Here is a 27,921-nt window from a genome sequence, read left to right as displayed (position 1 = left end):
ACTAGTATTGCATGGAAGCATAGGCCAATTTGCAGAGCATTAACATTTTTACAACTGTGGGTCTCCCAATCCAATTTACATGTTAAATCTCCTCATTTATTTAAGTCTTTAAAAACTATTCTCTGTAATGTTCTGCATTTGCTATGCATTGGTCAAGTGCATATTTTGCTAAGTTTATTCCTAACAAGGTGCTTAATTTTTTAAATACTATTATAAATGGCATCGAATATAAAGTATTATTTTCTAATATTTGTTGCAAGTATACCAAAACTTAACTGATTTTTGTATGTTGACTTTATATTAATTAGTTTAGCTAAATTTGCTGACTCATCCTAATAATTCACCTGTAGATTCTATGCATATAATCATGTCCACAGATAATATCAGGTTTGTGTCTTTTCTAATCCTTAAATTTTGAAATTTCTTTTTCTTGTCTAAACTATGCTGGCTAGAACCTCCAGTACACTGTTAGACAGAAGTGGTAAGAGCGAACATCCTTGTCTTGTTCCTGGTCTCCAGTAGGAGTGTTCCTATTTCATTATTAAGTATAGACTTTTATAGATGAAAGGGTTCCCTTCTAATCCTAATTTGATGCCAGTTATATTTTCAGTGATAAACAAATTCTGAGTTTTACCAAATGCTTTTTATTCATCTTTTGAGGTATTCATATGGTTTTTCTTCTTTATTCTGTTTCTGTGGTGAATTATATTGATTTTTAAGTGTTAAACCAACCTTGCATTTTTAAAAGAAACTATTTTGTCATGCTATCTGATACTTTAAAAATATCTCTAGATTTGGTTTGCCACTATTTTGCTCAACAGTTTTATATCTATATTACAATGAAGGATTGGCCTATAATTTTCTTCTCCTGGAATGTCCTTGACAAGTTTCAGTATCAAAGTAATGCTGGCCTCATAAAATGAGTAGCGAAGTATTTCTTCCTTTTTCCAATCCCTGGAAGAATTTGTGTAACACTCGTATTTTTTCTCATATGTTTGAAATAACTCCTCACTCAAATGTCTAGGCCTCATTTCTTTGTAGGAATTTTAAATTATATATTCAATTTCTCTAGCAAATATGTGAATATTCAAATTATCCATTTTTTTCTTCTACCAATTTTTGCATTTTTCTAGGAATTTGTCCATTTCACCTGCATGTTCAGAGACATTGACATAAAATTCTTCATAATATCATCTTAATATTTTGTTTAATGTTTGTAGGGTGTGTGTTAGTAGTTTATGCTTTTGTTTTATCTAGGTTAGTCTCTCCAGGGATCTATTTATTAGGCTTTCCCTGAAAATATGGACAAATACATAGAAATTCATTATTCAATAAAAAGTTAAGAGAATGCCAACTGAAAGATATATAGTGTGTTGGTAGTTAAAAAGCAAGATTTATAATTGATTGGGAAGCTCACAGGGACTTAAAGTGGGAAATAATTAAGATAAACCTTGAAGGAAAGTAGAATGTTGACAGTATTAATAGAAAAGGCATTGTTGGCATAAGAGAAATTTGGATAATGTGTAGCAGAAAATTGGGAAAAGATGGGACGGTCTGGACAATCAAGAGATTTGAGTCATAGACAATGAGAAGACACTGAATTAATATTTTCAGTATTTTCATATGTTGACTATTTGGAAAATATGAGGAATGATGTTGAGGAAAGACAGTAAGTTTTCCAGCCTAGTGACTGGGAGAAGAAAAAGAAGGCAAGAGGAAGAGCATTTCAGGGTTAGAAATGTAGACTTTGTAGGTCCTAGTCAAAAGTTGCAGGCTGGAGCCAAGACAGTGGAGGAGCTGTCAAGACAAGGAACAGCACAAGGATGTGATCAAGCTGTGTCCAGAACCATGAGCTTTCTCTCTTTACAGCACAAGAGGAGGAAGGAGTCAGTGAGCACAGACCAGAGAATGGAGCCTGGAGCCACACAAGCCAAGAAAACGGGCTTTCTAGTAGGGCAGAGTTGATTCTATCAGACTCTACAGCTCAGCCGAGGGATGAGGACCCAGAAAGCCACTGGACTCAGCATATGGGAAGTCACTGTGGGCCTTTGTGGTATATAGGGAGATAGTAAATGTCTGGCGTCAATGGGAAGAGAGAGAAGAGAGGGCTTCATTCTAAGGGGCATGGTTTTCCAAGCTGTGCAACCCACTATGTCTTCCATTCACAATTATTTATTGGTTGCCTCCCTATTCCAGGCACAACGCTAGGTATTCGTTATATAGTAGTGAGTAAAATAGACATGATCCCTCTCCTATTGAGCTCATATCTAATGAGGAGCTAAACATTAAATAAATATAAAGAAATGATTAAAAATCATGATTAGTGCTTGGGGAGAAGGAAGAGGGAATTATGAGAGAGAATAAAAGAAGGAGGCCAATTTAGATTGCAGCGGGGATTGGGGAACGCCTGACCATGGATTACACGTAGAAGTATGAAAGAGTTCTGACAGCATTGAAATAACAAGATGGGCTGTTCGAGTGCTTCCTTCAGGGGCCAAGTAAATTCTGGGGTTCTAGAACTTGCCGGGCATCATGACCCCACAACTTCATCTAATTCCCAAACCTCCCTCCCCATCTCATGCCTGTCTTCCGGAGACAGAGAAATCAGTCAGAAAGCAGAAACCACCACAAATCAAAGGAGAAAATGTGTAGCTCAAGGCAAAATCTTCCTCCAAAGAACACAAAGAAGATGAATCTACCATTGTTGAGTTATAACGCTGGGAGATTATGAAGGCTAATATGATTAATTGTAATTATCATTTATAATGTATACTCATAATGATATTGCTTCTAGAACATCTTCATTATCTTTCACTTTTGAAATGCTTGGGCTTCCCAACAGATTTCAGAAGGGGCTTTTATTGGGCCCAGATCATCAATCCAAACCTTTTAAGGTAAGGGTGTTGCTACCTCAGAAGCCAAAGACACATTTCCTATCCTGGAAAGCACTAAGTAGTCATTAGCTTCTTCAATCTGTTTACCAGCCCGCCTGTCACTGGGGTTCGACAGGCCTCAAAATTAATACTCTGCTCTATTTGTCCATCACAGGGCTGTCCCACAGACTGCGGTTCTCAAGTGGCCTCAGGCAAGCCTTATTTCGTGCCAGAGCTGAGTTCCTGGGGAAAAACATGTCTAAATTGAATTTGGTTTATTCAGTTCCATTTGAAATGAAGCCTTGTTTAAAAGAAAGCCATACTCGATTTTTTTCCAAGCAAATCTTCACCATCGGACCTAATTGGTCTCAGAGACCCTAATTTGGAGAGTTTTCATGCCCTTCATTTATCATTGTGGCAATGTCAAAATCAGGATGGTTTCTTTCAACCACCTATGCTGCCTTTGTAAGAGCAAGGATGCTCCAAGCAACACTGCTCTCCCCAAGCGTCATTGAGGCCCCTCTCTCCATAATCTCTGGCCACCCTCTGTCTGTCTCAGTTTCCTCTGACTACACTGTAGGGCTCCCCAGGCCTCCTCAGTCTTGTCTCACTTGGACACCTGCTCAGTGGGAACCCATGTCCTTGACCATCTCGGCTGGCCCATGCACCTTGGCCTGTTTATATTCAGACCCTTTGGAATCCACAGGGACAACTCACCAGTGACCAGGGGCAGAGCAGCTGTATCAACTCAGCTTGGGGAAGCTCAAGTATCCAGTGATCTTGGCTGTGTGGAGTTTGAAATTAAGCCCAATGTATTACTCACAGCAAAACCAGGGGCCAGCCAAGTTAAATAGAGCACTCCCCGAAACATTCACGGACTGATTAGAGAAGGAAGCTCTGATTTGAAGAGAGGCTATTTTGTGTCTCCTTTTATTTTTTTAAACAACACACTTTCCATGAGTGAGATGGGAAAAGTAGAAACCTCAAAGAATGATATTTATTAATTTTAAAAGTTCAGGTCTGTGACTATATGCCATGTCCCTTTAACTTCATAATAATGGCCACACTTTTATTGAGGTCTTCCTTTGTCCAGAAACTGTGGTAAGCACTTTGTAAGCATCTTCTCATTTAACCTTTAGGAAAACTCTGTGATGTAGGTACCATTCTTATTCCCCTTTGCAGATGGGCAAGCCGAGGTCCAGAGACAGTAAGCACACACACGTTTTAAGTGGTAGAGCTCAAATTTGAACCCTGGCAGTCTGCCTTCCTATTCTTGCCCACTCTTAAACAAACGCAAGTACCCAGGAGCTTTCATGAAGAGAACCCCTCAAGAGAAAGCTGTGACATCACCCCATGGGTTCATAAGTGGGCGAAAGTTTTTTTTTTTTTTTTTGAAAGATCCCTGAAGGCCAGGAATTCAATAAGGCGGAACACACCCCACTGAACCTAGCAGGGCTTGAGTTTGCCGATTATTTTCCAACCAGAAGGAGTTCACTGACTTGGAGGAAGAAAGGAGATCATTTAATGGACTTACAGAAAATATTTTTGTTTTCGCTTTTTTTCTCTCGCAGAACACTTCAAATCTTCCAGGCCATGGTTCATTCCCTCTGTTGGCCTTTCTACCTGGGATTGTTATGAGAGGCCTGAAGCTAAGTCCCCGTGTCCCCCACTGGCCAGGCCTGCCCTCTGGTTTGGTCAGGGCACCCACACTGCCTTTGTAGCTATATCCACATAGACATGTTTATTGGAGCGCTGAGAATCTCACTTCTCAAAAAGCCCCGGGAATTAGATTGTTTTCCACACTGAAAGTTTTCGTTTGAAAAATAACCCTCTTTGTTTAACTAATGAAAAGGAGGGGCTGCTGCTCGCTTCTCAGGCTGGGTAAGAATTCCATGGGCAGTAATTCTGTTTCTCAGTGGAAAATGTTTCGGTTTCTTAATGTTGTTTTGCAGACTGGTCCCTGCCCGGCCCTTGCTCCCAGGACCACACATACACACATGTGCACATTCACCCATGCACAGTGCAGCATTTTCCACCCTTCCCTGTTGGGGATGGTTGCATCCTCTTTCCAACACCTGCAGAACAAAAACTAGGTGGGTCAGTGGCTGTCACCCAGCCAGAGGCACCCCTGCATGTACGGGAACAGAACGCTTTCCCTGGCCACACTTTCAACCCCAGAGGCTGGGTGGGCCACAGAGGAAGGAAATTGGACTCCAAACTTCTCTTGTTTCTGTGCATCTCCATGTCAAGCAATTCTCTCACACCGTGGAGGGGGTGTTCTGTAACATTCCCTCCTCATTAGGTTCGTATGAAATGGCGATAAACACAGTGCTGTCATCATTGGACTTACAGTGTGGCCAGCATGGTGCTGAGTAGTCTGGACTGCACAAAACAAATCAAAACATGGCCCCAGGAGACAACTTAGTGGTGGTAGAAAAAGCATGGATGCTTGCATTTAGACAGACCTGCACTGTCACTTAAACAGCTCAGCCCACGTGCAAGCAACTGCTGAACTACTCCGAGCCTTTGCATCCACAGCTACGGACAAGAGAAATTATATAACTCACAGGCAGGTGCCGTGCCCTGGGTGATGGTTCTCACATAGTAGATGTTCAAGGAACATCTCTCTTCTTCCCTCTCCTTTGTTCTCTGAAAACAAGCCGTTTCCCCTCTAGCTGGGGGCCAAGCCCCATTCCTGCAAAACAAGTTACAAACAATTGAGTGCAGCCACAGCAGAGCTGAGTCCAGAGCAGGGTGTCCTCACCAAGGTCCACTGCAGAGTTAATGTGTACTGTCAAGGGGGTGCTGTGTGCTGTAGGGCTGGGGGATCCAACACCAGTGGGAACTGTTAGGTCTGTTATCCCGAAATTTGAAGTATTCCTTCTCTCTACAGTCTTTTTGTGAGACAGATATATCTGCCCTGAGTATGTGGCTTAAACACAGTTCTGCTTAAAGCAGGCAAAAGGACTGGGCAAAATAACCGCCACGTGAAAATAGACATTTAGGAGATCCACGTGCATTAAATGTAAAGAGAAGATTAGCTGTTAGCATGGGGCAAATGAATAGCTTTAAAAGTAGACAGGGATAGTATGAAACAAGTCTGTCAGTCAGACTGCTTTTAGTTTTAAGCGATGAAAACCTTCTTCTATATTACCTCTAGCAAATAAATAAATGAGTAATTTATTGGTTCATATAACCAAGACATTCTGGGTTAGAGCTTCAGCTGGGGCTGAACACACAAAGTCATATGATGCTGGTAGGGCTGGCTGCTTTGCTGGCTCTCTTTCTCTCTCCATATTTTCATTTTGTCTAATAGCCTAATTCTCTCCTCTTTTGAATTAGCATCCTATTCTCGACTTAGTAACTCCAACAGAGAAATTCTGTCTCTTGGCATAGGTACATCAAAACCAGGGAGGATTCTAATGGACCCAACCCTGAACATATTACTGGCTAGAGGATAAGGCACTATACTTTCTCTGCTATAGAAAGTGCAGATCTAGACAGATCTGTTTAAGTGACACCCTCTCTAAGTGACAGTGCAGGTCAAAGTCTCCACTCAACCCAACGTTTTAGTGTCTACTCCGTTCCAGCTATGATCTAGCCACTGGGAACACAGCAGTGGACAGGGGAGACGATGCCCGGCTCCCAGGCAGCTTACGGTCTTGTGAAACGCCAACACTTTAGTTGAATCCTGTTACTTCCTACTACTCTGCATCAAGAACCCAACAGATATACAGAGTCCTCTCAGTTCACAAAAAAAGCCAATTTCTTTATAAAATTAACAAAGTCACCAAATACAGTTCTATAAACTGAAAGTTTCCACATGTAAAGCAAGCATACGTATTGTCTCACATTCCAGCCAGCAGGGCAGCCTCAGTGTGGAACCTGCCTGTTGAATGACACCTCCAGAAGGTATGCAGCAGGCAGTACTGCCAACCAGAAACAGCTGGGGCTTTCAGAAGACATCACTGCTTTGGAGCTTCTTGCAGAAAACTTTCACATTCATCTCACACACAAGGAATGCAAACTACTTCCATCACGTATATATGTATATTCCTGTGTGTGTGTGTGTGTGTGTATATATGTATATGTATATGTGTGTGTGTATATATATATATATATATGTTCTCTGATCAAAAGAAAGTGGGATACTCTGTAATACTCTGTAATCAATGATATGAAATGGAATTACACCCTCAGTACACTATAACGGGCATTGTGGATTTAGGTTAGGGGAGAAAAGGCCTCCCAAAATTGCTGTATTTGGAGGGACCAGTAGACTTGTTTTTTGATGACTTGGATGTGTGATGGTATGGGAGGGCAGTCTCATCAAATATAATTTACTCAGTATTTATTGAGTGCCTACTATGTACCAATCCTCTGGTTATATAAAAACAGATAATACAGCATTTCTGCTTCATGGATAGAGTGGCTAAGTTGGTGACCTGCACATAAACCAAGCACACTACAAGTGGGTAAGTGTTCTAAGCATATGTGCACAGCACATTACACTGTGACATGTCTAAGGCATGCAGTGATCTCTTAGTGCCTATGGTGGGGATTAAGGGTTTTCTCCTCATCTCTGAATGGCTGGCTGGAACCCCAGCATGGAGCCTTGGCTGGAAACTAGAGGATTCTGGACAAAGACGAGGACAGGCTTTAATGTCAGACCTTGGAACCATCTGAGGCCACTGCCTGTTAAGCACGCTTAACCTCTGTGGACCCAAGGTGGTGTGTGACAAGCATCCCCAGGGCTTTGCTGGGCAATGATTACTTTTTATTATGTTTCTTACTGTCAGGTGCTCTGAAATCCACATGGACTGCTCTTATGATTTCAGGTTATCCCAAAAGAGAAACTCAAGAATCAGTGATGAGCACAGCGGGGAGTGAGCCGGCTGCCTATCTCAAAAGGGCACATCACCATAATCACAGATATACCGTGAGCATATGCAGAAAGAATGTACCAAGGGAGTGTGTGTCAGGAGCAGCCAAGAGGATACATACACCAGGTGCCCCTCCCAGCATCCCTCTCCCCCACCAAAGCGGTGCCTTTAAAATATGTGATAGGTGCCCACATCATCTCTCTGGCCCTGCAGAACCGCCCTCCCCCAACAGCCACCTTTGCTGCTCTTCCTCTAAATCCACCCTGGGTCTCCCCTGGGCTGGCTGTTGCCTTCATATTTCATGCGGAATGTGCAGCTTCCCAGGAGCCGGAGGCATGCCCTGCATTCTGATGCATCGGCTGGCTCTGACACCAGCCAGCTCCAGAGCATGCCTAATGAGGAGGCTGACACTGAGGCAGAAGAGCCAGGCCAGGCTGCGGACGGCCCGCTGCAAGCATGGAGTGGGGTGACAGGAAGGCACCAAGGGTGAACCTGGGGGAAAGATGGCGGTTGCCTTTTTAAGACACTACTCTAGCATCAGATACCACAAACATGGGCCAATTTAAACCACACCAGGAATGAATCACAGCCTCGAATAAAGAGCAATTTGGATCAAGGAACATCCTTGGGGAAAGCATACAATTAAAAGAGGAAGGAGAAGCGGCAAAGACTAAGAGAAGGCAGAAGCTTTGAAATCACTCATATTTCAGTAGGCAGAGTGGTTGCCCATTTTAGTTTTTCTTCCAGTGTAGAGCGCCTTCAAGTTTCCTTAGAGACCACTTCATTATCTAAAAGATCCTGCTGAACAGAAGTTTTTCCTTTCCTTAAAGCCTCATCTACCTTAATTTCATGCATTATTCCTCGTTTTGACTGGCTCTATCAGGATAAATTGACCCTTGCTTCCATGGTATTTCTGGCATTTATCCTTGGGGTAGAGCCAGTACCTATAGTCACCATCCCAAAGCTTCGAGGATGCAATCGTAACAGGCTCATCAGCCATCTACCTAACACTTTGCCCAAGCCTGGTCCCGTTTCATCATTCCAGCAACTGGATGAGTTAGGTGCAGATGAGAAAACCAAGAATGACACAAGTTTATCCAAGGCCATACATCAGACCAAAGGTCTCAAACATGGGCCCGCCTTCAGTACTTTCAAATGAGCTGGATACCCACTAAAAAAAAAAAAATCAAAATCTACCATTCCACTTGGTTCTATGTGGAATGATGTGGCAAACCATGATTTCTAATTATTTAATGTAGATAAAATGTAAGCAAATGAAACTTCACATTGACATAGGAAAGATTGTTATTTACATCATGGACTCTTAACAAAGAAATTTCCTTTAAAGCTTTGATTTTGTCATTTGTGTTTCTCTCTTTCTGTGTATGTGTGTGTGTAATAAGCCTTTGGTTTTGACTCTGAAGATGCTAATTTCACAATGAAATTCATAGTTCTTTATTGAATACTTAATGAAATTTGTAGTTCTTTATTGAATGCTTACCATATGTCTCACAGTTTTCATTAATTGTCTCATGTCATCCTCCTGACACTGTGAACCAGGTGATATTGTCCCACTTTGCAGATGAGGAAACTCTTGTTCAGACAGGTTACACAGATGGACCAAGAACACAAAGCTCTTAAGTGACAGGACAGGAACCTGCCTGGATTAAAGCTACAGATACTGCTCATAGTAAACCACCCTGTTTTGCAGCCATGTGGTATCGAATGTATTTAATATCATTCAATGCCCTGTGTTTCCCAGCATCATTGTTCTTCTTGTACTTCCTGCCCACTGGGTTCTTGAAATATTTTCCCTGTTAATTCTTGCCCTTTTCCAGAGGAATTGAGTATCAGGGTATCAAAGAGATATCTGCATTCCAGTGTCCACTACAGCATTATTCACAACAGCCAAGACATGGAAGCAACCTGAATGTTCATCAACAACTGAATAAAGAAAATGTGGTGTATACATATCATGAAATACTACTCAGCCTTAAAAAGAAGGAAATCCTGCCTTTTTTTTTTTTTTTTTTTTTTTTTTTTGAGATGGAGTCTTGCTCTGTCACCCAGGCTGGAGTGCAGTGACGTGATCTTGGCTCACCCCTCCACCTCCTGGGTTCAAGCGATTCTCCTGTCTCAGCCTCCTGAGTAGCTGGGACTACAGATGCCCATCCCACCTGGTTAATTTTTGTATTTTTAGTAGAGACGAGGTTTCACTATGTTGGCCAGGCTGGTCTCAAACTCCTGACCTCATGATCTGCCTGCTGTGGCCTCCCAAAGTGCTGAGATTACAGGCAGGAGCCACTGCACCCGGCCCCTGCCCTTTTTGATAGCATGAATGAACCTGGAGTCCACTGTGCTAAGTCAAAAAAAGCCCAACACGGAAGGACAAATACTACATGGTCTCACTTATGTTAGGAATCTAAAATGGTCAAACTCAAGCAGAAAGTAGAATGGTGGTTGCCAGGGTAAGAGGGAGGGAAAAAATGAGGAGAAGTTGGACAAAGGGCATGAAGTTATGTGACACACATAAGTCCTGGAGAGCTACTACACAGTGTAGTCCCTAGAGTTAACAGTATTGTGCTGTATGCCTAAAATTTTGCTAAGAGAGTAGATCTTAGGATAAGTGTAAAAGAAAACTTGCACTTTTTGGTCGGGTGCAGTGGCTCACGCCTGTAATCCCAACACTTTGGGAGGCCAAGGTGGGCGGATTACCCAAGGTCAGGAGTTTGAGACCAGCCTAGCCAATGTGGTGAAACCCCATCTCTACCAAAAATACAAAAATTATCCAGGTGTGGTGGTGCACGCCTATAATCCCAGTTTACTCGGGAGGCTGAGGCAGGACAATTGCTTGAGCCCAGGAGGCAGAGATTGTGCCACTGCACTCCAGCCTGGCCAACAGAGTGAAACTCTATCTCAAAAAATAAAACAAAAGAAAAATTTGCACCTTTTCTTGTGTAGAATTACATTTTACTGGTTCTTTTTTAATGCTTGTTTAGATTCTGTCCTTTCTAAAAACAGAACAATTCCTAATTTAAAATCTTCAGGTAATTTTTTGTTTCCAAATACTTTTGGAGTTAGAAGCATAGAATTTTACAATTGAAGGAAATCTTGGAGATTATCCATCCCCGGCTTGTGGGAATTTTCCCTATAATAGCTCCAGAAACTGGTCATCTCATCATCTCCACTTACACATCCTCAATACTACAAAGCACACTACACCAAAAGGCAGCTCAGCCCACACTCAGACCATCTGAACTGTTAGAATGCTCTTCCTTTGTGCTTTCTTCAACATACAAATTTGGGGATATAAGGAGGGGGGGATTCAAACCCTAACAGTCTCTTGTCTGCAAATCAATGCTTTAGACACACGAAGAAGTCAGTTGTGTGATCCCTGAAGCTTCTCTTTTTCTGGTTTAACAGCCTCCAACTTTTCGCCAGACTCCTCTGTCCTGGGAGTCTCTTCTGAACGCACTCTTCTCTTTGTCAGTGCCTGAAAGGGTGGCACCCTGCCAGCTGGGCTCAGAGGACCCTACTTCCCCATGTCCGCTCTGGTCGAGTTCACACTCTCCGCTGCCTATGTGTGCAGAGCTAGATGTATATTGATCACAGGCTCTGCTAATTCTCTCAGGTCCTGATCACATGGATGATTCTTAAACCTGGACTCCCACATCCAGTACTATGCTATTTGATTCTCCTTCTAGAACATCAACAAAACGACCCTGGCCAAAGAGAGATCCTTTTAGTACTTTGCTGAAAACCTCTTTTCTGCGTTTGGGGCTGTGCCACGTATTTGAGGGTCTTTCCATTTCTCACTGCTGCAAACCCTATTCTAGTCTTCACATAAAATCCAACAAAGAAAGGAAGATATGTGAAGCAGTTTAAAGCCACCATATTTGCTAATTCTGAAACTCCTGAAAATGAAGTATGCAAAGAGCTGGAGTTTGTTTGGCAAACTCAGTTTTCCAGAAACATGCCATGTTAGTTTCTCATTGTCCTGTTGTCTTGTAGATAGTGAGGCTTTTTCTCTTAAGATTTGTTCCTTTTCTTGCAAAACATTGAACTTCCCAGTTCTATGTTTTCCCTGGATTATTTCCAGGGAAATAATGCTTCCCTATTCTGGAAATCAGTCCCACATGTCTTCTTTTAATACTTCTGATAAATCCCCCCTTTCAGTCCTTTAACAAGTTCACTTCTTAAGCAATTGTTTTGATCAGTTTCTAATTTGGGGGCAGGGAAGGGCAATTCCTTCAAATCTACTGATCCGTATTCTCCAAGAGCACCCTTTCTCTTTAGGCTTCCTTTCGAGATATCAAAGAACTAAGGTGGGGCCATAAAGAAATCAGGAAGTGGAAAGAGGGTAAAACAAGTAGGAGGCTTACAAGAAAAAAAACAGTCAAATCGGTTTTTCAAAATCCTCTTTGTGGAATATGAGGTAGGAGAACTCTAGTCCCGAGTGGAAAGTCTCGTGGAACAGGAAGGAGAAAGGTAGGGGGACGTGGGATTATAGAGGGACCTGAATTGCCATGGCATGTGAAAAAGATAACTCCACCAACCCAAGCCACATCCAGGTCATGAATTCAGGTCTGAATTCTTCCAGGACAAGTTCTAGAAAGCAGGGATGTCCTAATATATTTTACACTGGGAGCATGTCATTGTTTAACATCCTCACCTATATCACATTAATTTTTAGGAATCGGCATGTAGCATTCGATGATAAAATTTTTGTTATTTAGTTTTAAAACAATTAGCAATTTTAAAAGGAGAAATATCAACCTTAAAGATACTAGTCAAAGTCAGCAAAATATTTCATGCATGTACTAAAATTTATATTTATTAAACAAAAAGATTACATCTCACAGTTTGCCCTATTTCACTGTCTTGAATTTCAAACACAAAAACTCTAAGAGGTCACATAAAATGACAACATTGATATAACCTAAGTTTTGTTTTTTCATCCTTACAATCACATACCATCACTTTAAAGAAAAAAAAAAAAAATCTGTTGTTAAGGCTGGCAAGATGGCCCAATAGGAATAGCTCTGGTCTACAGCTCCCAGAGAGATCAACACAGAAGGCGAGTAATTCCTGCATTTCCAGCTGAGGTACCCAGTTCATCTCACTGGGACTGGTTGGACAGTGGGTGCAGCCCATGGAGGGCAAGCCAAAGCAGGCTGGGGCGTTGCCTCACCCAGGAAGTGCAAGGGGTCAGGGAATTTTCTCCCCTCCCCAGAGGAAGCCATGAGGGACTGAGTCCAAGGAACTCCGGCACAGATAACTGCGCTTCGCAACTGTCTTCGCAACCCGCAAACCAGGAGATTCCCTTAGGTGCCTACCCTACAAGGGCTGTGGGTTTCAAGCACAAAACGGGGCGGCCATTTGGGCAGACACCAAACTAGCTTCAGGAGTTCTTTTTTTCCATACTCCAGTGGTACCTGGAACACCAGCGAGACAGAACCATTCACTCCACTGGAAAGGGGTGCTGAAGCCAGGGAGCCAAGTGGCCTGACTCTGCAGGTCCCACCCCCATGAAGCCCAGCAAACTAAGATCTACTGACTTGAAATTCTCGCTGCCGGCACAGCAGCAGTCTGAGATTCACCTGGGATGCTCGAGTTTGGTGGGGGGAGTGGGCGTCTGCCATTGCTGGAGCTTGAGTAGGCAGTTTCATGCTCATGGTGTAAACAAAGCCGCTGGGAAGTTCGAACTGGGTGGAGTCCACTGCAGCTCAGCAAGGCTGCTGTGGCCAGACTGACAGATTTCTCTTCTCTGGGCAGGGCATCTCTGAAAAAAAGGCAGCAGCCCTAGTCAGGGACATATAGATAAAACCCCCATCTCCCTGGGACAGAGCACCTGGGAGAAGGGGCGGTTGTAGGTGCAGCTTCAGCAGACTTAAATGTCCCTGCCTGACCGCTCTGAAGAGAGCAGCGGATCTCCCAGCACAGTATTTGAGCTCTGCTAAGGATTAGTCTGCCTCTTCAAGTGGGTCCCTGACCCCGTGTATCCTGACTGGGAGACACCCCCCAGTAGGGGCCAACAGACATATAGGAGAGCTCTGGCTGGCATCTGGCAGGTGCCCCTCTGGGATGAAGCTTCCAGAGGAAAGATGAGACAGCAATCTTTGCTGTTCTACAGCCTCCGTTCGTGATACCCAGTCAAACGGTCAGGAGTGGACCTCCAGCAAACTCCAGCAGACTGGCAGCAGAGAGCCCTGTCAGAAGGAAAGCTAACAGAAAGAAATAGCATGCCCACTCAAAGACCCCACCCAAAGGTCACCAACATCAAAGACCAAAGGCAGATAAATCCACAAGGATGAGGAGAAACCACCGCAAAAAGGCTGAAAATTCCAAAAACCAGAATGCCTCTTCTACTCCAAAGGATCACAACTCCTCACCAGTGAGGGAACAAAACTGGATGGAGAATGAGTGTGATGAAGTGACAGAAGTAGGCTTCAGAAGGTGGGTAATAACAAACTCCTCCAAGCTAAAGGAGCATGTTCTAACCCAACGCAAGGAAGCTAAGAACGCTGACAAAAGGTTAGAGGAATTGCTAACTAGAATAACCAGTTTAGAGAAGCACATAAATAACCCGATGGAGCTGAAAAACACAGCACAAGAACCTCATGAAGCATACACAAGTATTAGTAGCCAAACTGATCAACCAGAAAAAAAGGATATCAGAGATTGAAGATCAACTTAATGAAATAGAGAGAGAAGACAAGATTAGAGAAAAAATTAAAAAGAATGAAAAAGCCTCTAAGAAATATGGGACTATGTGAAAAGACCAAATTTACGTTTGATTGGTGTGCCTGAAAGTGACGAGGTAAATGGAACCAAGTTGGAAAACACTCTTCAGGATATTATTCAGGAGAACTTCCCCAACCCAAGACAGGCCAACATTCAAATTCAGGAAATACAGAGAATGCCACAAAGATACTCCTCGAGAAGAGCAACCCTAAGATACATAATCATCAGATTCACCAAGGTTGAAATGAAGGAAAAAATGTTACGGGAAGCCAGAGAGAAAGGTCAGGTTACCTACAAAGGGAAGCCCATCAGACTAACAGTGGATCTCTTGGCAAATACCCTACAAGCCAGAACAGAGTGGGGGCCAATATTCAACATTCTTAAGGAAAAGGATTTTCAACCTAGAATTTCATATCCAGCCAAAGGAAGCTTCATAAGCAATAAAGAAATAAAATCCTTTACAGACAAGCAAATGCTGAGAGATTTTATCACCACCAGTCCTGCCTTACAAGAGCTCCTGAAGGAAGCACTAAACATGGAAAGGAACAACCGGTATCAGCCACTGCAAAAACATACCAAATTGTAAAGAACATCAAGACTATGAAGAAACTGCATCAACTAACAGGCAAAACAACCAGCTAGCATCATAATGACAGGATCAAATTCACACATAACAATATTAACCTTAAATGTAAACGGGCTAAATACCCCCAATTAAAAGACCAATTAAAAGACCCAGACTGGCAAATTGGATAGAGTCAAGACCCAACAGTGTGCTGTATTCAGGAGACCCATCTCATGTGGGAAGACACACAAAGGCTCAAAATAAAGGGATGGAGGAATATTTACCATGCAAATGGAAAGCAAAAAAAAAAAAAGAAAGAAAGAAAGAAAGAAAAAGTAGCAGTTGCAATTCTAATCTCTGATACAACAGACTTTAAACCAACAAAGATCAAAAGAGACAAAGAAGTACATAACATAATGGTAAAGGGATCAATGCAGCAAGAAGAGCTAACTATCCTAAATATATATGTACCCAATACAGGAGCACCCAGATTCATAAAGCAAGTTCTTAGAGACCTACAAAAAGACTTAGACTGCCACACAATAATAGTGGGAGACTTTAACACCCCACTGTCAATATTAGATAGATCAACGAGACAGAAAATTAACAAGGATATTCAGGACTTGAACTCAGCTCTGGACCAAGCAGACCTAACTGACATCTATAGTACTCTCCATCCCAAATCAACAGAACATACATTCTTTTCAGCACCTCATCGCACTTATTCTCAAATTGACCACATAATTGGAAGTAAAACACTTCTCAGCAAATGCAAGAGAACAGAAATCATAACAAAGTTTCTCAGACCACAGTGCAATCAAATTAGAGCTCAGGATTAAGAAACTCACTCAAAACGGCACAACTACATGGAAACTGAACAACCTGCTCCTGAATGACTACTGGGTAAATAACAAAATGAAGGCAGAAATAAAGATGTCTTTTGAAACCAGTGAGAATGAAGAAGACACAACATACCAGAATCTCTGGGACACAGTTAAAGCAGTGTTTAGAGGGAAATTTATAGCACTAAATACCCAGGAGAGAAAGCAGGAAAGATCTAAAATTGACACCCTAACAACAAAATTAAAAGAACTAGAGAAGTTACAGCAAAAACATTCAAAATCTAGCAGAAGACAAGAAATAACTAAGATCAGAGCAGAACTGAAGGACACAGATACAAAAAAAACCCTTCAGAAAATCAGTGAATCCAGGAGCTGCTTTTTTTAAAAGATCAACAAAATAGACCGCTAGCCAGACTAACAAAGAAGAAAAGAGAGAAGAATCAAATAGACACAATAAAAAATGATAAAGGGAATATCACCAAAGATCCCACAGAAATACAAATTACCATCAGAGAATACTGTAAACACCTCTATCCAAATAAACTAGAAAATATAGAAGAAATGGATACATTCCTGGACACATACACCCTCCCAAGTCTAAACCAGGAAGAAACCAAATCCCTGAATAAACCAATAACAAGTTCTGAAATTGAGGCAGTAATTAATAGCCTACCAACCAAAAAAAGCCCAAGACCAGATGGATTCACAGCCAAATTCTACCAGAGGTACAAAGAGGAGCTGGTGCCATTCTGAAAATAGTCCAAACAATAGAAAAAGAGGGACTCTTCTCTAACTCATTTTATGAGGCCAGCATCATCCTGATACCAAATCCTGGCAGAGACACAACAAAAAAAGAAAATTTCAGGCCAATATCCCTGATGAACATTGATGTGAAAATCCTCAATAAAATACTGGTAAACAGAATCCAGAAGCACAGCAAAAAGCTTATCTACCACAATCAAGTCGGCTTCATCCCTGGGATGCAAGGTTGATTCAACATACGCAAATCAATAAACATAATCCATCACATAAACAGAACCAATGACAAAAACCACATGATTATCTCAATAAATGCAGAAAAGCCCTTTGACAAAATTAAACACCCCTTCATGCTAAAAACTCAACAAACTAGGTATAATGAAATGTATCTCAAAATAAGAGCTATTTATGACAAACCCACAGCCAATATCATACTGAATGGGCAAAAACTTGAAGCATTCCCTTTGAAAACCGGCACAAGACAAGGATGCCCTCTCTTACCACTCCTATTCAACATAGTACTGAAAGTTCTGGCCAGGGCAATCAGGCAAGAGAAAGCAATAAAGGGGATTCAAATAGAAAGAGAGGAAGTCAAATTGTATCTGTTTACAGATAACATGATTGTATATTTAGAAAACCCCATTGTCTCAGTCCAAAATCTCCTTAAGCTGATAAGCAACTTTAGCAAAGTCTCAGGATACAAAATCAATGTGCAAAAAATCACAAGCATTCCTATACACCAACAACAGACAAACAGCCAAATCATGAGTGAACTCCCATTCACAATTGCTACTAAGAGAATAAAATACCTAGGAATACAACTTACAAGGGATGTGAAGGACCTTTTCAAGGAGAACTACAAACCACTGCCCAAGGAAATAAGAAAGGATACAAACAAATGGAAAAACATTCCATGCTCATGGATAGGAATAATCAATATCATGAAAATGGCCATACTGCCCAAAGTAATTTATAGATTCAATGCTATCCCTATCAAGTTACCACTGCCTTTCTTCACAGAATTGGAAAAAACTACTTTAAACTTCATATGGAACCAAAACAGAGCCCGCATAGCCAAGACAATCCTGGGCAAGAAGAACAAAGCTAGAGGCATCATGCTATCTGACTTTGAACTATACTACAAGGCTGCAGTAACCAAAACAGCATGGTACTGGTACCAAAACAGATATATAGACCAATGAAACCAAACAGAAGCTTCAGAAACAACACCACACATCTAACAACCATCTGATCTTTGACAAACCTGACACAAACAAGCAATGGGGAAAAGATTCCCTATTTAATAAATAGTGTTGGGAAAACTGGCTAGCCATATGCAGAAAACTGAATCTGGACCCCTTCCTTACACCTTATACAAAAATCAACTCAAGATGGATCAATGACTTAAACATAAGACCTAGGACCATAAAAATCCTAGAAGAAAACCTGGGCAATACCATTCAGGACATAGGCATGGGCAAAGACTTCATGTCTAAAACACCAAAAGCAATGGCAACAAAAGGCAAAACTGACAAATGGGATCTAATTAAACTAAAGAGCTTCTGCACAGCAAAAGAAACTATCAGCAGAGTGAACAGGCTACCTACAGAATGGGAGAAAATTTTTGCAATCTACTCATCTGACAAAGGGCTAATATCCAGAATCTACAAAGAACTTAAACAAATTTACAAGAAAAAAACCCCATCAAAAAGTGGGCAAAGGATATGAACAGACACTTCTCAAAAGAAGACATTTATGCAGCCAAGAGACATGAAAAAATGATCATCACTGATCGTTAGAGAAATGCAAATCAAAACCACAGTGAGATACCATCTCACACCAGTTAGAATGGCTATCATTAAAAAGGAAACAACATATGCTAGAGAGGATGTGGAGAAATAGGAAAGCTTTTACACTGTTGGTGGGAGTGTAAATTAGTTCAACCATTGTGGAACACAGTGTGGTGACTCCTCAAGGATCTAGAACTAGAAATACCATTTGATCCAGCAATCCTGTTACTAGGTATATACCCAGAGGATTATAAATAATTCTCCTATAAAGACACCTGCACACCTATGTTTATTGCGGCACTATTCACAAAAGACTTGGAACCAATCCAAGTATCTATTAATAATAGACTGGATAAAGAAAATGTGGCACATATGCACCATGGAATACTATGCAGCCATAAAAAAAGATGAGTTCATGTCCTTTGCAGGGACATGGATGAAGCTGGAAACCATCATTCTCAGCAAACTAACACAAGAACAGAAAACCAAACACTGCATGTTCTCACTCACAAGTGGGAGTTGAACAATGAGAACACATGGACACAAAGGAGGGAACATCACACACAGGGGCCTGTCAAGGGGTAGGGGGCTAGGGGAGGGATAACATTTCGAGAAGTACTTAATGTAGGTGACGGGTTGATGGGTGCAGCAAACCACTCTGGCACGTGTATACCTATGTAACAAAACTGCACATTCTGCACGTGTATCCCAGGACTTAAAGTATAAAAAGAAAATCTGTTGTTTAAAAGCAGGGATATGTTCTATCACAGTAGTGGAAGGCATAAACCTGGACTTCCTGCAAATACTGCACCCAAAGTGAACCCCAACAATCCGTACCTGCACGAATTTACTCTCAAAAGGAAGATAAATATCTGTGTCTATCTGTATCGGAGACCATGTGGACGAGAATTTATCACTTAACTTCCACGTGGAATACAATGTTTATTAAATTATAAACAATAAAAATGTACACATATGTAAATAACACGCTATAGAAATTTTCAACAGTTGCTTAACATTATCCACCAGAGGATTTTGGGAGGTAGGGGAGGCATATTTTATCACTGACTTTTTTTTTTAGAATCACTGGTGTATAGTGATAATAAAAATCTGGCCAACAATACTCTAATACTGGGGCCTTTAGCTCTGGCTGCCCCATCCTTGACGTCTACATCTAAAAAGTCATGGAAATGGTGAGCAGAACTGGATACTCAGATATGCCTGGAGTACTGTTGCAGGCAACAAAAATTAGGCCTTGAAATAAGGGTCTGGGTATGGTTTGGTTAAATTATACATGGTTATTTCATTTCACAAAATTATGCTTTGTCTCCTTAGCTCTATAGATATCTTCAGGGAATTATCATGAGCTGTTTGAGGACTAAAATCCTGTTTTGTGCTTCTCTGGATGGTTCCCCCTCTGACTGTCTCCTCAGGTGCTTGGCACACCTGAAGTCCTCTGTAAATGTCCACTGATGGAGAGATTTCTCTGGTATCATCAACAGTTTAAAAGCAGCTCATCCTCTTTGTGCTATTCGAATTCATGAATTGCACTCTCCTCGTCTTTCATTTATTACCTACACTAGTGGGCTTGTTTTTCCCTAAGACAGTTATATAAGACTCTTGATTCTCTGCAACCCTATTAGCTCATCTTCACTTCTTTGGCTTCCACTGCCTCGGAAGACCAACACTGGGGAAGGAAGACAGGCAGGCAGGAAGCAGGAAGAAGATCCCCAAAGATTTAAGTGCGTTGGATCCGCCTGTGAGGATTCAAATCAGGTTCTTAGCGCCCCAGGCCTGGTGAGGTTTCCCGATTATCTTTACAAAATGGAAGTAACATGTCCATAAAGGTGTCCCGGGATCCAGGTTGGAGTATCTAGTGGGGGCCACAAGATGTAGCCCTTAGGAAACTCTGCCTGCCCTTGTGTGCCTTCCTCAGGGAGAGATTCAGCTCTGCTAGTTGGAGCAATTCCTCCTGCCCACTTCCAGACCCCGCATTTAGCTCTTCATTAAAAGAAAGTCCATCGAGGGGCCTAAACACAAAACTCCCTATAATGGTGAATACTCAGAATTACTTTCCACCTGATACTGCTTCATTTAATTGGACTAAAGCAGGCTCCCCTGGCTCCAGGCTCCCTTGAAATCCTGCCCAAATTTGCCTGGCTCCTGCGTGGGCCTGAGTAAATATGCGGCAGGTGCGCCGAGGGGTTGCGAGCTGGGCGCCCATGAACCGTAATGGTTGCTGCATGACTGATTCCCCAGCCCCTCCGCCCTCCTGCTAAATCCCAGGACCCTCCCTGCTTATGCAAAGAGCGGGCTCCCCAGTGCCGCCTTATGAAGAAGTGGTAGAGCAATTTCATTTAATATTGCTAGTGCTTCCATTAACCTGAGTATATTGCTCTCCATCCTCAATTTAAGACTCCCTCTTTCTCTTGATTATCGCTGTATTTCAGAGCACCTGAATGTCCTCCCCAGACCTCTAAGCCAGCCTGGAATAAGTTGATGATCAAAAGCTACAGCTCCTTGAATTTTCTGGCTTTGGAGTACTGCAACCTTCCTGTGGCCCACCTGGAGGCCTTGAAAACCCGCCTGGGTTCTCCACTTTGCTCTGAATGAGGCTCCCTTTGGTTGGCTCTGGTGTTGCCTGTACTCTCTCCACTAGCACTTTCCTTCCTTCCTTTTTTTCTCATTCTTTTGACTGTTGATATTTGTGAGACAGGAAAGTGTTTTGAAGCTTTGCAGGGTGAGGTGCAAGTGGACACAAGTCGGCTAGACTATTTTGAATCTACTGGGTCATTACTTGGATATGTCTATGACTCTACATGATTGATAAAATCATTAATTCAGCAACCCTGTATTAAGTGCCTACTATGTGCCAGGCACTCTTTTTGGTGCTGAGAATGAATTCTGAGCCAAACTAGTAAAAGTTTTTGCTCAGGAAGCTTAAATTCTAGTAGGGACAGATAGTAAGCAAACATGTTTCCAGCAGATGCTGATAAATGGTATGAAGAAAAATAAAATAGGGTAAGGGCTGGAGAGTGGTGGGGAGGCCACCATGAGCACTCTGGTGCACATACACCCTCCTTTGAGTGATACAGGCCTCCCTACACCTGAAGTCTACATAATCTACAATAAGAAGGATGGTGGGGGCGAGTTAAGGACACCATTCCTAGGGAGATCAGAACTGGCAGTATACTTGAGTCAACTCCACCCATCCCCTAGCCTCCCTGTCATAGCCTCAGGGACACAACCCCAGGCTTTCCTCTGGAGGGTAGGCCTGGGAGGGGGAGGCATTGATATGACTATAGCATACACAGTGGTAATGCATCCTGCCCCATCCTGTCACCACCATCAGAACCGCTCACTCTACCTTTATGCCCTTGCCAAGCTTTAGGGAAAGGCTATTGCTCACCCTGCCATCCCTTGACTGCTGTGGGCAACTCAAGAAGGAATTAAAGCTGGCTTTTCAAAATCTGTGATCAAGGCCAAGTGCCATAACTCAGGCCTATAATTCCAGCACTTTGGGAGGTCAAGATGGGAGGATCACTGGAGCCCAGGAGTGCGAGACCAGCCCTGGCAACATAGTGAGACACCATCTCTACCCAAAAAAAGGAAAATTAGCCAGGTGTGGTGGTGCATGCAGGTAGTCCCAGCTACTCAGGAGGTTAAGGTGGGAGGACTACTTAAGCCTGAAAGGTCAAGGCTGCAGCAAGCCTTGATTGCACCACTGCATTCCAGCCTGGGTGACAAAGGAAGATCCTGTCTCAAAAAAAAAAAAAAAAAAAAAAAATCTGTGATCATTGGGCAACCAGATTCCTAATGCCTTCAGGGCAGTAGGCTAGGCCTGGTCTGAATCAAAGTACAGCCTTCTGAACTTGGGGGAAAAAAATGGAAATTGTGGGGTCTGTCAAATGCTCCAAGGAAAAGACAGTTTCCCAAGACAAAGATGCCAGGTCAAGGATGGGTCCCCAGGGGGAGAAAGATCATATGCCGTCCATGCAGATGAGTTTCTAGGCCATTGTGTGCAGCTAATGACTGAGGGAAAGCTCTACGGCCAGACTTGGTTTTGAATCTCGGCTGCACACATCTCTAGTTACCTGGCCTTGGATAAGTCACAAACGCTGTCTGAGCCATTGGGTCCTTGTTGATAGAGTGGGCCAGTCATACCTTCTTCACAGAGCTGTTGTGATTATTAAAAGAAAAATATAAATGGACACTGCTGAGCCCAGGGCAAGAGTTGGCACTGAGTTGATGAACTTAGATGTCATTTCCAGGATTGTGCTTAAGTAGGAAGATGTCCTTATTTTGTGAATATGTGCACTAAAGAAATTAGGAGTGAAACATCATGTCCATAATTTACTTTGAAACGTTCCAAAACATATTGTGAAGTATATATGACACCTTTCTTCCTTCCCTGGAGAACCTCTAGCCAGCACAATATTTATTCACTTGTATTCAAAATCCAGGTAACATGATTCATTGCCATGGTTTTAAAAACCATCTACTTGTCAACAACTCCAGTTTTATATCTGCAAGCCAGACCTGTTTAAGAACTCTGGACTCAAATATTTGCCTGCCAATTGGACATCTCAGTGCCAACATGTCCTAAATGGAATATTTTGTTTCTCATCCCCAAACCTACCCCAACAACCTAGTTCTCTGCCTACCCTATCCCACCTTTCCCATCTTGACAAATAGGACCACTGTTCACCGAGATGTTTGACTCAGAAGCCTGTGCAATAGTCCTGGTCCCTCATCTTTCTGATGGCAGTGGCAGCCTGTGTGCAGTGGCTGCTGAAATGACAACAATTGCAGTGGGGCACTCGTGGCTGGGGCAGTGCACTCCATGGAGCTGGCGGAAGTCCCACCCCCTCTCAAGTTGGAGGGGTGGAAGCCCCATCCTCCCAGGTGTAGCTGCAGCCACCCAGCCATGGCTGCAGACCCGGGCATCCCTGTGTTCTTGGGGACCAGGGAAACCCCTCTGTCCCTGCAGGCTCAAAGTGTCTGCTCCTGCTGCCTGGCCTTTCCCCACTCACAGCACCTGCTCTGATTTCAGAGCAAAGTTGTGGCTCAGCCCAGGCACTATCACAACCCGGTCTGGTGTGCACGTGCTTGGGGCAGTGCTAACATGCTAGCCCTCTGCTGCCTTGGCCCTCTCTGAACTTTAGGCACCAAAGAGCATGGGAGGGAAGCCAAGAGGAGGCTGAGGACAGCTTGCTGTGGGCCTGCAGGCACCTCTTACCACGAACAGCCTGGGGACCATGGACACCGTAGATGACATATGGATGGCAGCAGGAGGCAGACAGGCTCTTGGGTGGAAAGGGGTAGGCCCCTGTTGAGGTCCCACCTTCAAGCCAGGGACAGGCTTGAGCCTGAGGGCCAGGCTGCCAGTTCTGTGGACCAGAGTGAGAATTTTTGGTGCTTTTTCTGGGCCCACCTATGGCCAACCATGGATCAGTCAGCACACACATTCTCCCCTTGGAAGCTCATAAAAACCCCAGACTCAGCCAGACTCGGGCAGAGGACAGAATGACCCGCCTATGAATAGGAACCGACTCCAGGTCTCCACTCCATTGAGGGTTGCAGATCATGGGGTGACCTGCCTGAGGATAGGAGCTACCTGCCCCAGGTCTCCTCTCTACTGAGGGCTGCACAGACATTGGGGTGACCTGCCTGTGGGAGGGAGGTACCCACTTCAAGTCTCCTCACCTCTAAGAGCTGGACACTCACGGGGACAACCTGCCTGCAGGAAGGAGCTACCCACTTTGGGTCTCCTGAGGACTGTTCTGCTGCTCAATAAAGCTCTTCTCTTCCTTGCAAACCCTCCAGTTGTCCACATCCCTCATTCTTCTTGGACACAGAATAGGACTCAGAACCCACCAAATGGTGAAACTAAGAGAGCTGTAACACAAACAGGGCTGAAACACGCCTCTGCTCCCCACACCCTGCTCACCATGTTGCAGACAACAAGGAGAGAAGAGCTCTAGCCCTTTGGGAGCCCAGACCTAGGGGCTCCCCAAGCCAGGGCTGTGACACCTTTTTAGGTTTCTGTGGTTTCTGGCATCTCCATGCTTCCAGGCAGCACTGCATTCCCCTCATCCGGAAATGTGTGGCCTCAGAGGAAGCCACATATAGTATATCTGGTCCAGCTGCAACCTTGCACAGAGCCGGCACCTGGAGTTGCCTGCCTTGCCGCAACAGCCAGTGTGCCTAGCTGTGAACAGTGGCTGGACCCCACGCTTGCTTGCCCACACACCCCTCGCCACTCTGTACCTGGCTCCTGCTTGGCAGGTGTGGGATCCTGGCCAGTAGTGCAAAATGAGTAGTGCACAGCCTGCTGGGCCAAGTGGTCAGAACAACCCCAGTGGGCATGAGCAATACTCAGGCAGAAGGTGCCACCAGTCACAGAGGTTTCTGGCTGGTGATGGGACTCCTCCTCACTGCCACATCCAGTCCATCAGCATTCCCTGCTGATCTTACCCTAAAGACTGCCTGCCCTCTTCCCACCATCTCCACTGTGACCCATATCTAGACCACAGCAGCAGCCTACGAAGTTCACCCCCCTGCTTTGACCCTTGCTCCTTGTAATTCATCCCCGCTATGGCCAGCATGAAGGCGTAAACCCAATAATTTCACTAGCCTACTAACAACTACAAGTTCCCTTGTGTATACAGTTAAATCCAAATGCCTCACCTTGGCCTGTAAAACCAAGCATGACTCCCATCTTCATCTCCACCGTCTTCCTCCTCCTCTCCTGCTCTGCCTTTCACTGTACTCCAGCCACACTGGCCCCCTTTCTGTCTCTCCAACGTGCCAATCTCTTTCCCCTTCCAGGCTTTCCATTAGGCTGTTTCCTCTGGCTTGAATTCTCTCTCCCTTCCTCTTCCTGTTTCTAGCTCATTCCCATCCTTCTAGTGTCAGCTTAAATTTTATCTCTGAGTGTCCTTCTATGACACCTAAATCTCAAATAGACCCCTCTGTCATTCTCATAGCTCCCTAATCTCTTAACTTTCATAAACAGAAGTATCAGCTGTTTACCACGTATATCCAGTGCTTGGCATAGGACTCATGAAGTACCTGTTCTGCAAATGAATTAAATGAATTAAAAATTCTACTGCCCTTATTTCAAATTCCCATCTCTGAGCCCCACTTCTCCATTCTCAGCCCCAGGTTCCAGGCCACACCCATCTGCCAGCCACACTGTGGCCAGAGAGCCCCTCTCTGTGAAGCTCTGCAGCTCTCTCATACTTCCTACCTGCTTACCACTCTGCATCCCAGGGCTTTTGGAAAGCAGGTTGGTTGACTTGGTAGATGAAGTGGTACCTATGGTCCAACACACTGTTATGTACACATACGTAAGTGTTAGTTCTGTGTGTTTCGTATGCAGTCTTTTTGCTTGCAACAACTGCTGCCACTAGGTTGCCCGTCCAACAACTTCTGCGAAATCGGACCATGCAAACATGAACGGCAGACTATATGCGCTCATTTTCTCATGTTGGGGCTCCATCAGAGGCCTTCTCCTTGAGCCTTTTGCGGTGATTTCCTGCTATTGCTGGGGTCAGCGTTTGGACCAGCTTTGAACGTGGAAGCCTCTCCCAACCCAGGGTGACTCTGGCTTTCCTATGAGACTCTGCGCTAATGAGAAGTGAATGCTGCAATCGCAGTGCTCACTCTGAGGTCGCAATTACGTAAGGATTATTAATGAAGCAACAATGTCAAAATTGTGTGAAATCAAACTCAGATTTAAGTACTTAAAATAAACAGATATAAAGTAACAGATGTCCCGTTTTGTTCTCAGATGATTTCATCCCTTGTTAAAAATAAATGTCTGGCTTGAAAGGAGAAAAAAAATAAAAGGGACTTTACTTCCATGTTAAAAATTAATTGAATCCAGAGATTGGTAAAGCCACTAAGTGGTGTGGGTTCTTTTTTTTTTTTATTAAGGCAAAGACATATTTGTGTTGATTTTTATTTCAGCAAGTAATAAATTCATTGCATAGCCCCAACTTTCGTAGGCCTAAATCACATCCTTTGAAACCCAAAGGGAAAATTTCTCCAAAGTTATTATGTAGATAAGAATGAGGCCTCGTGTGTCTATCTGAGAAGAATTTAGTTTGACGCTAAACCCCGAAGGATGCAACAGCAGAGGCTTCGAAAATCAGGGGTCCAGAGTGTCATTTTCCGAAGCCACAAATTCCCATTGTGGAGCTCTTGCCTTGGAATTTCAGCGTGGAATTCCCAGAGACGACTCCTACTGAAATTAGTAATGGGAAAGGCAAATTAGGTCATCTTGTCCGTCCCCCTGCCAGTTTCCTACACTGTGGTTAATTTTCTCCTCCTTTGATCAGATACATTTTAAATGTTTCAAGAGATGGAAATTGCACCAGTTGTCTCTCTCCAGAGTCTTACCGTCTACTGAAGTTACAGGACTCCATTTTCCGCCCGTGAGACTCAGAGGAATTTTTCCAAGAGTGGAAGGTTGTTTGTGGGCTGGAAACTGTCTTTACCTCCCCCAAATTTCTCATCATTTTCTGGTCATGGCCCAATTCATGGGGATTAGGAATCCAGAGGTATGTTCATCTGCCCCAAATCACAAAATGGCCCCCAGAACATTCAAAGAAAATAATTTATTTGTAGAATCTGAGTACAAACACAAGGGGATTGATACTGATGCCCTTGAATAAAAGATGGGGCAGCTTGGCCCTGATACCAGATTTCTGTGCAAGAGAGTTACACATAACATTTATTGGAGGGGGATAAATAATCCAGATCAGAAACCACATGTTCCCAGGAAGGAACTACATGTCTTTCTAAACTGTTAGACACATCCAATAGTAAAAGCTCTTTGGGTTTTTGAATGAATTAAACATTTCACTGCCTTTATTTCCAATCTCCATCTCTGAACCCTACATCTGGAAAACCCAACATTACATTAGCAATGAAAAGCAAATACAGAATAGTGGCAATGATTGCACAAGAAGTACATTGTAGACGCAGTCAATGCCACTGAATTCTAAACTTAGAAATGGTTAAAATGGCAAAGAAAACATGTAAAAAAACCAAAGCCGTTCTAACTGTACCAGAGGACAGCAGGGGGGCTTTCTGCAATGGGTAGTGTGGGTGGCCACCGGAGAAAGGGGGACCTCTTCTTCCTTGCTTTAAAGCACACCTCTTGGCTCTAGGAGATGAGACGTGGGGTGACGGAGTGGGCAGTGAGCTGAGAGGCAGAGACTGGTGGGGTTTCACACAGGTTCTTCCCTTCCCTTCTCAGCACTTCCCTCTGCACCTTTTCCATAGAGGAATCGGGTGGGACAACATGTTCTCTGAGGTCCTTTCAGCCCTAGCATGCTGCTGTTTATGGCAGACACTGTTATTGCCAATTCCCCGTCCATTCTCCTTTCCACTTACTAGTAGAACCTCCTTTTTGATTTTGCATGTCACCATGCCAAATTATTTTAAATAAATAAA

The 27,921-nt window shown here is 43.4% G+C and overlaps 1 protein-coding gene across 1 annotated transcript in view; it reads right to left on the bottom strand.

The window, feature by feature from the left end:
- Positions 1–27,921, bottom strand: part of C15H9orf92 (chromosome 15 C9orf92 homolog) — a 48,898-nt gene that overhangs the window by 6,278 nt on the left and 14,699 nt on the right. The window contains exons 2-3 of the mRNA XM_025360295.1: positions 5,441–5,568; positions 4,885–4,948 (exon numbers count right to left, since the gene is read on the bottom strand). Coding sequence (XP_025216080.1) covers positions 4,885–4,948; positions 5,441–5,568 — 192 coding nt within the window. The remainder of the gene's footprint in view (positions 1–4,884; positions 4,949–5,440; positions 5,569–27,921) is intronic.

This window comes from Theropithecus gelada, chromosome 15 (genome assembly GCF_003255815.1).
Source record: "Theropithecus gelada isolate Dixy chromosome 15, Tgel_1.0, whole genome shotgun sequence".
NCBI classification, from domain to species: domain Eukaryota; kingdom Metazoa; phylum Chordata; class Mammalia; order Primates; family Cercopithecidae; genus Theropithecus; species Theropithecus gelada.
This window is presented reverse-complemented; position numbering and strand designations above follow the sequence as displayed.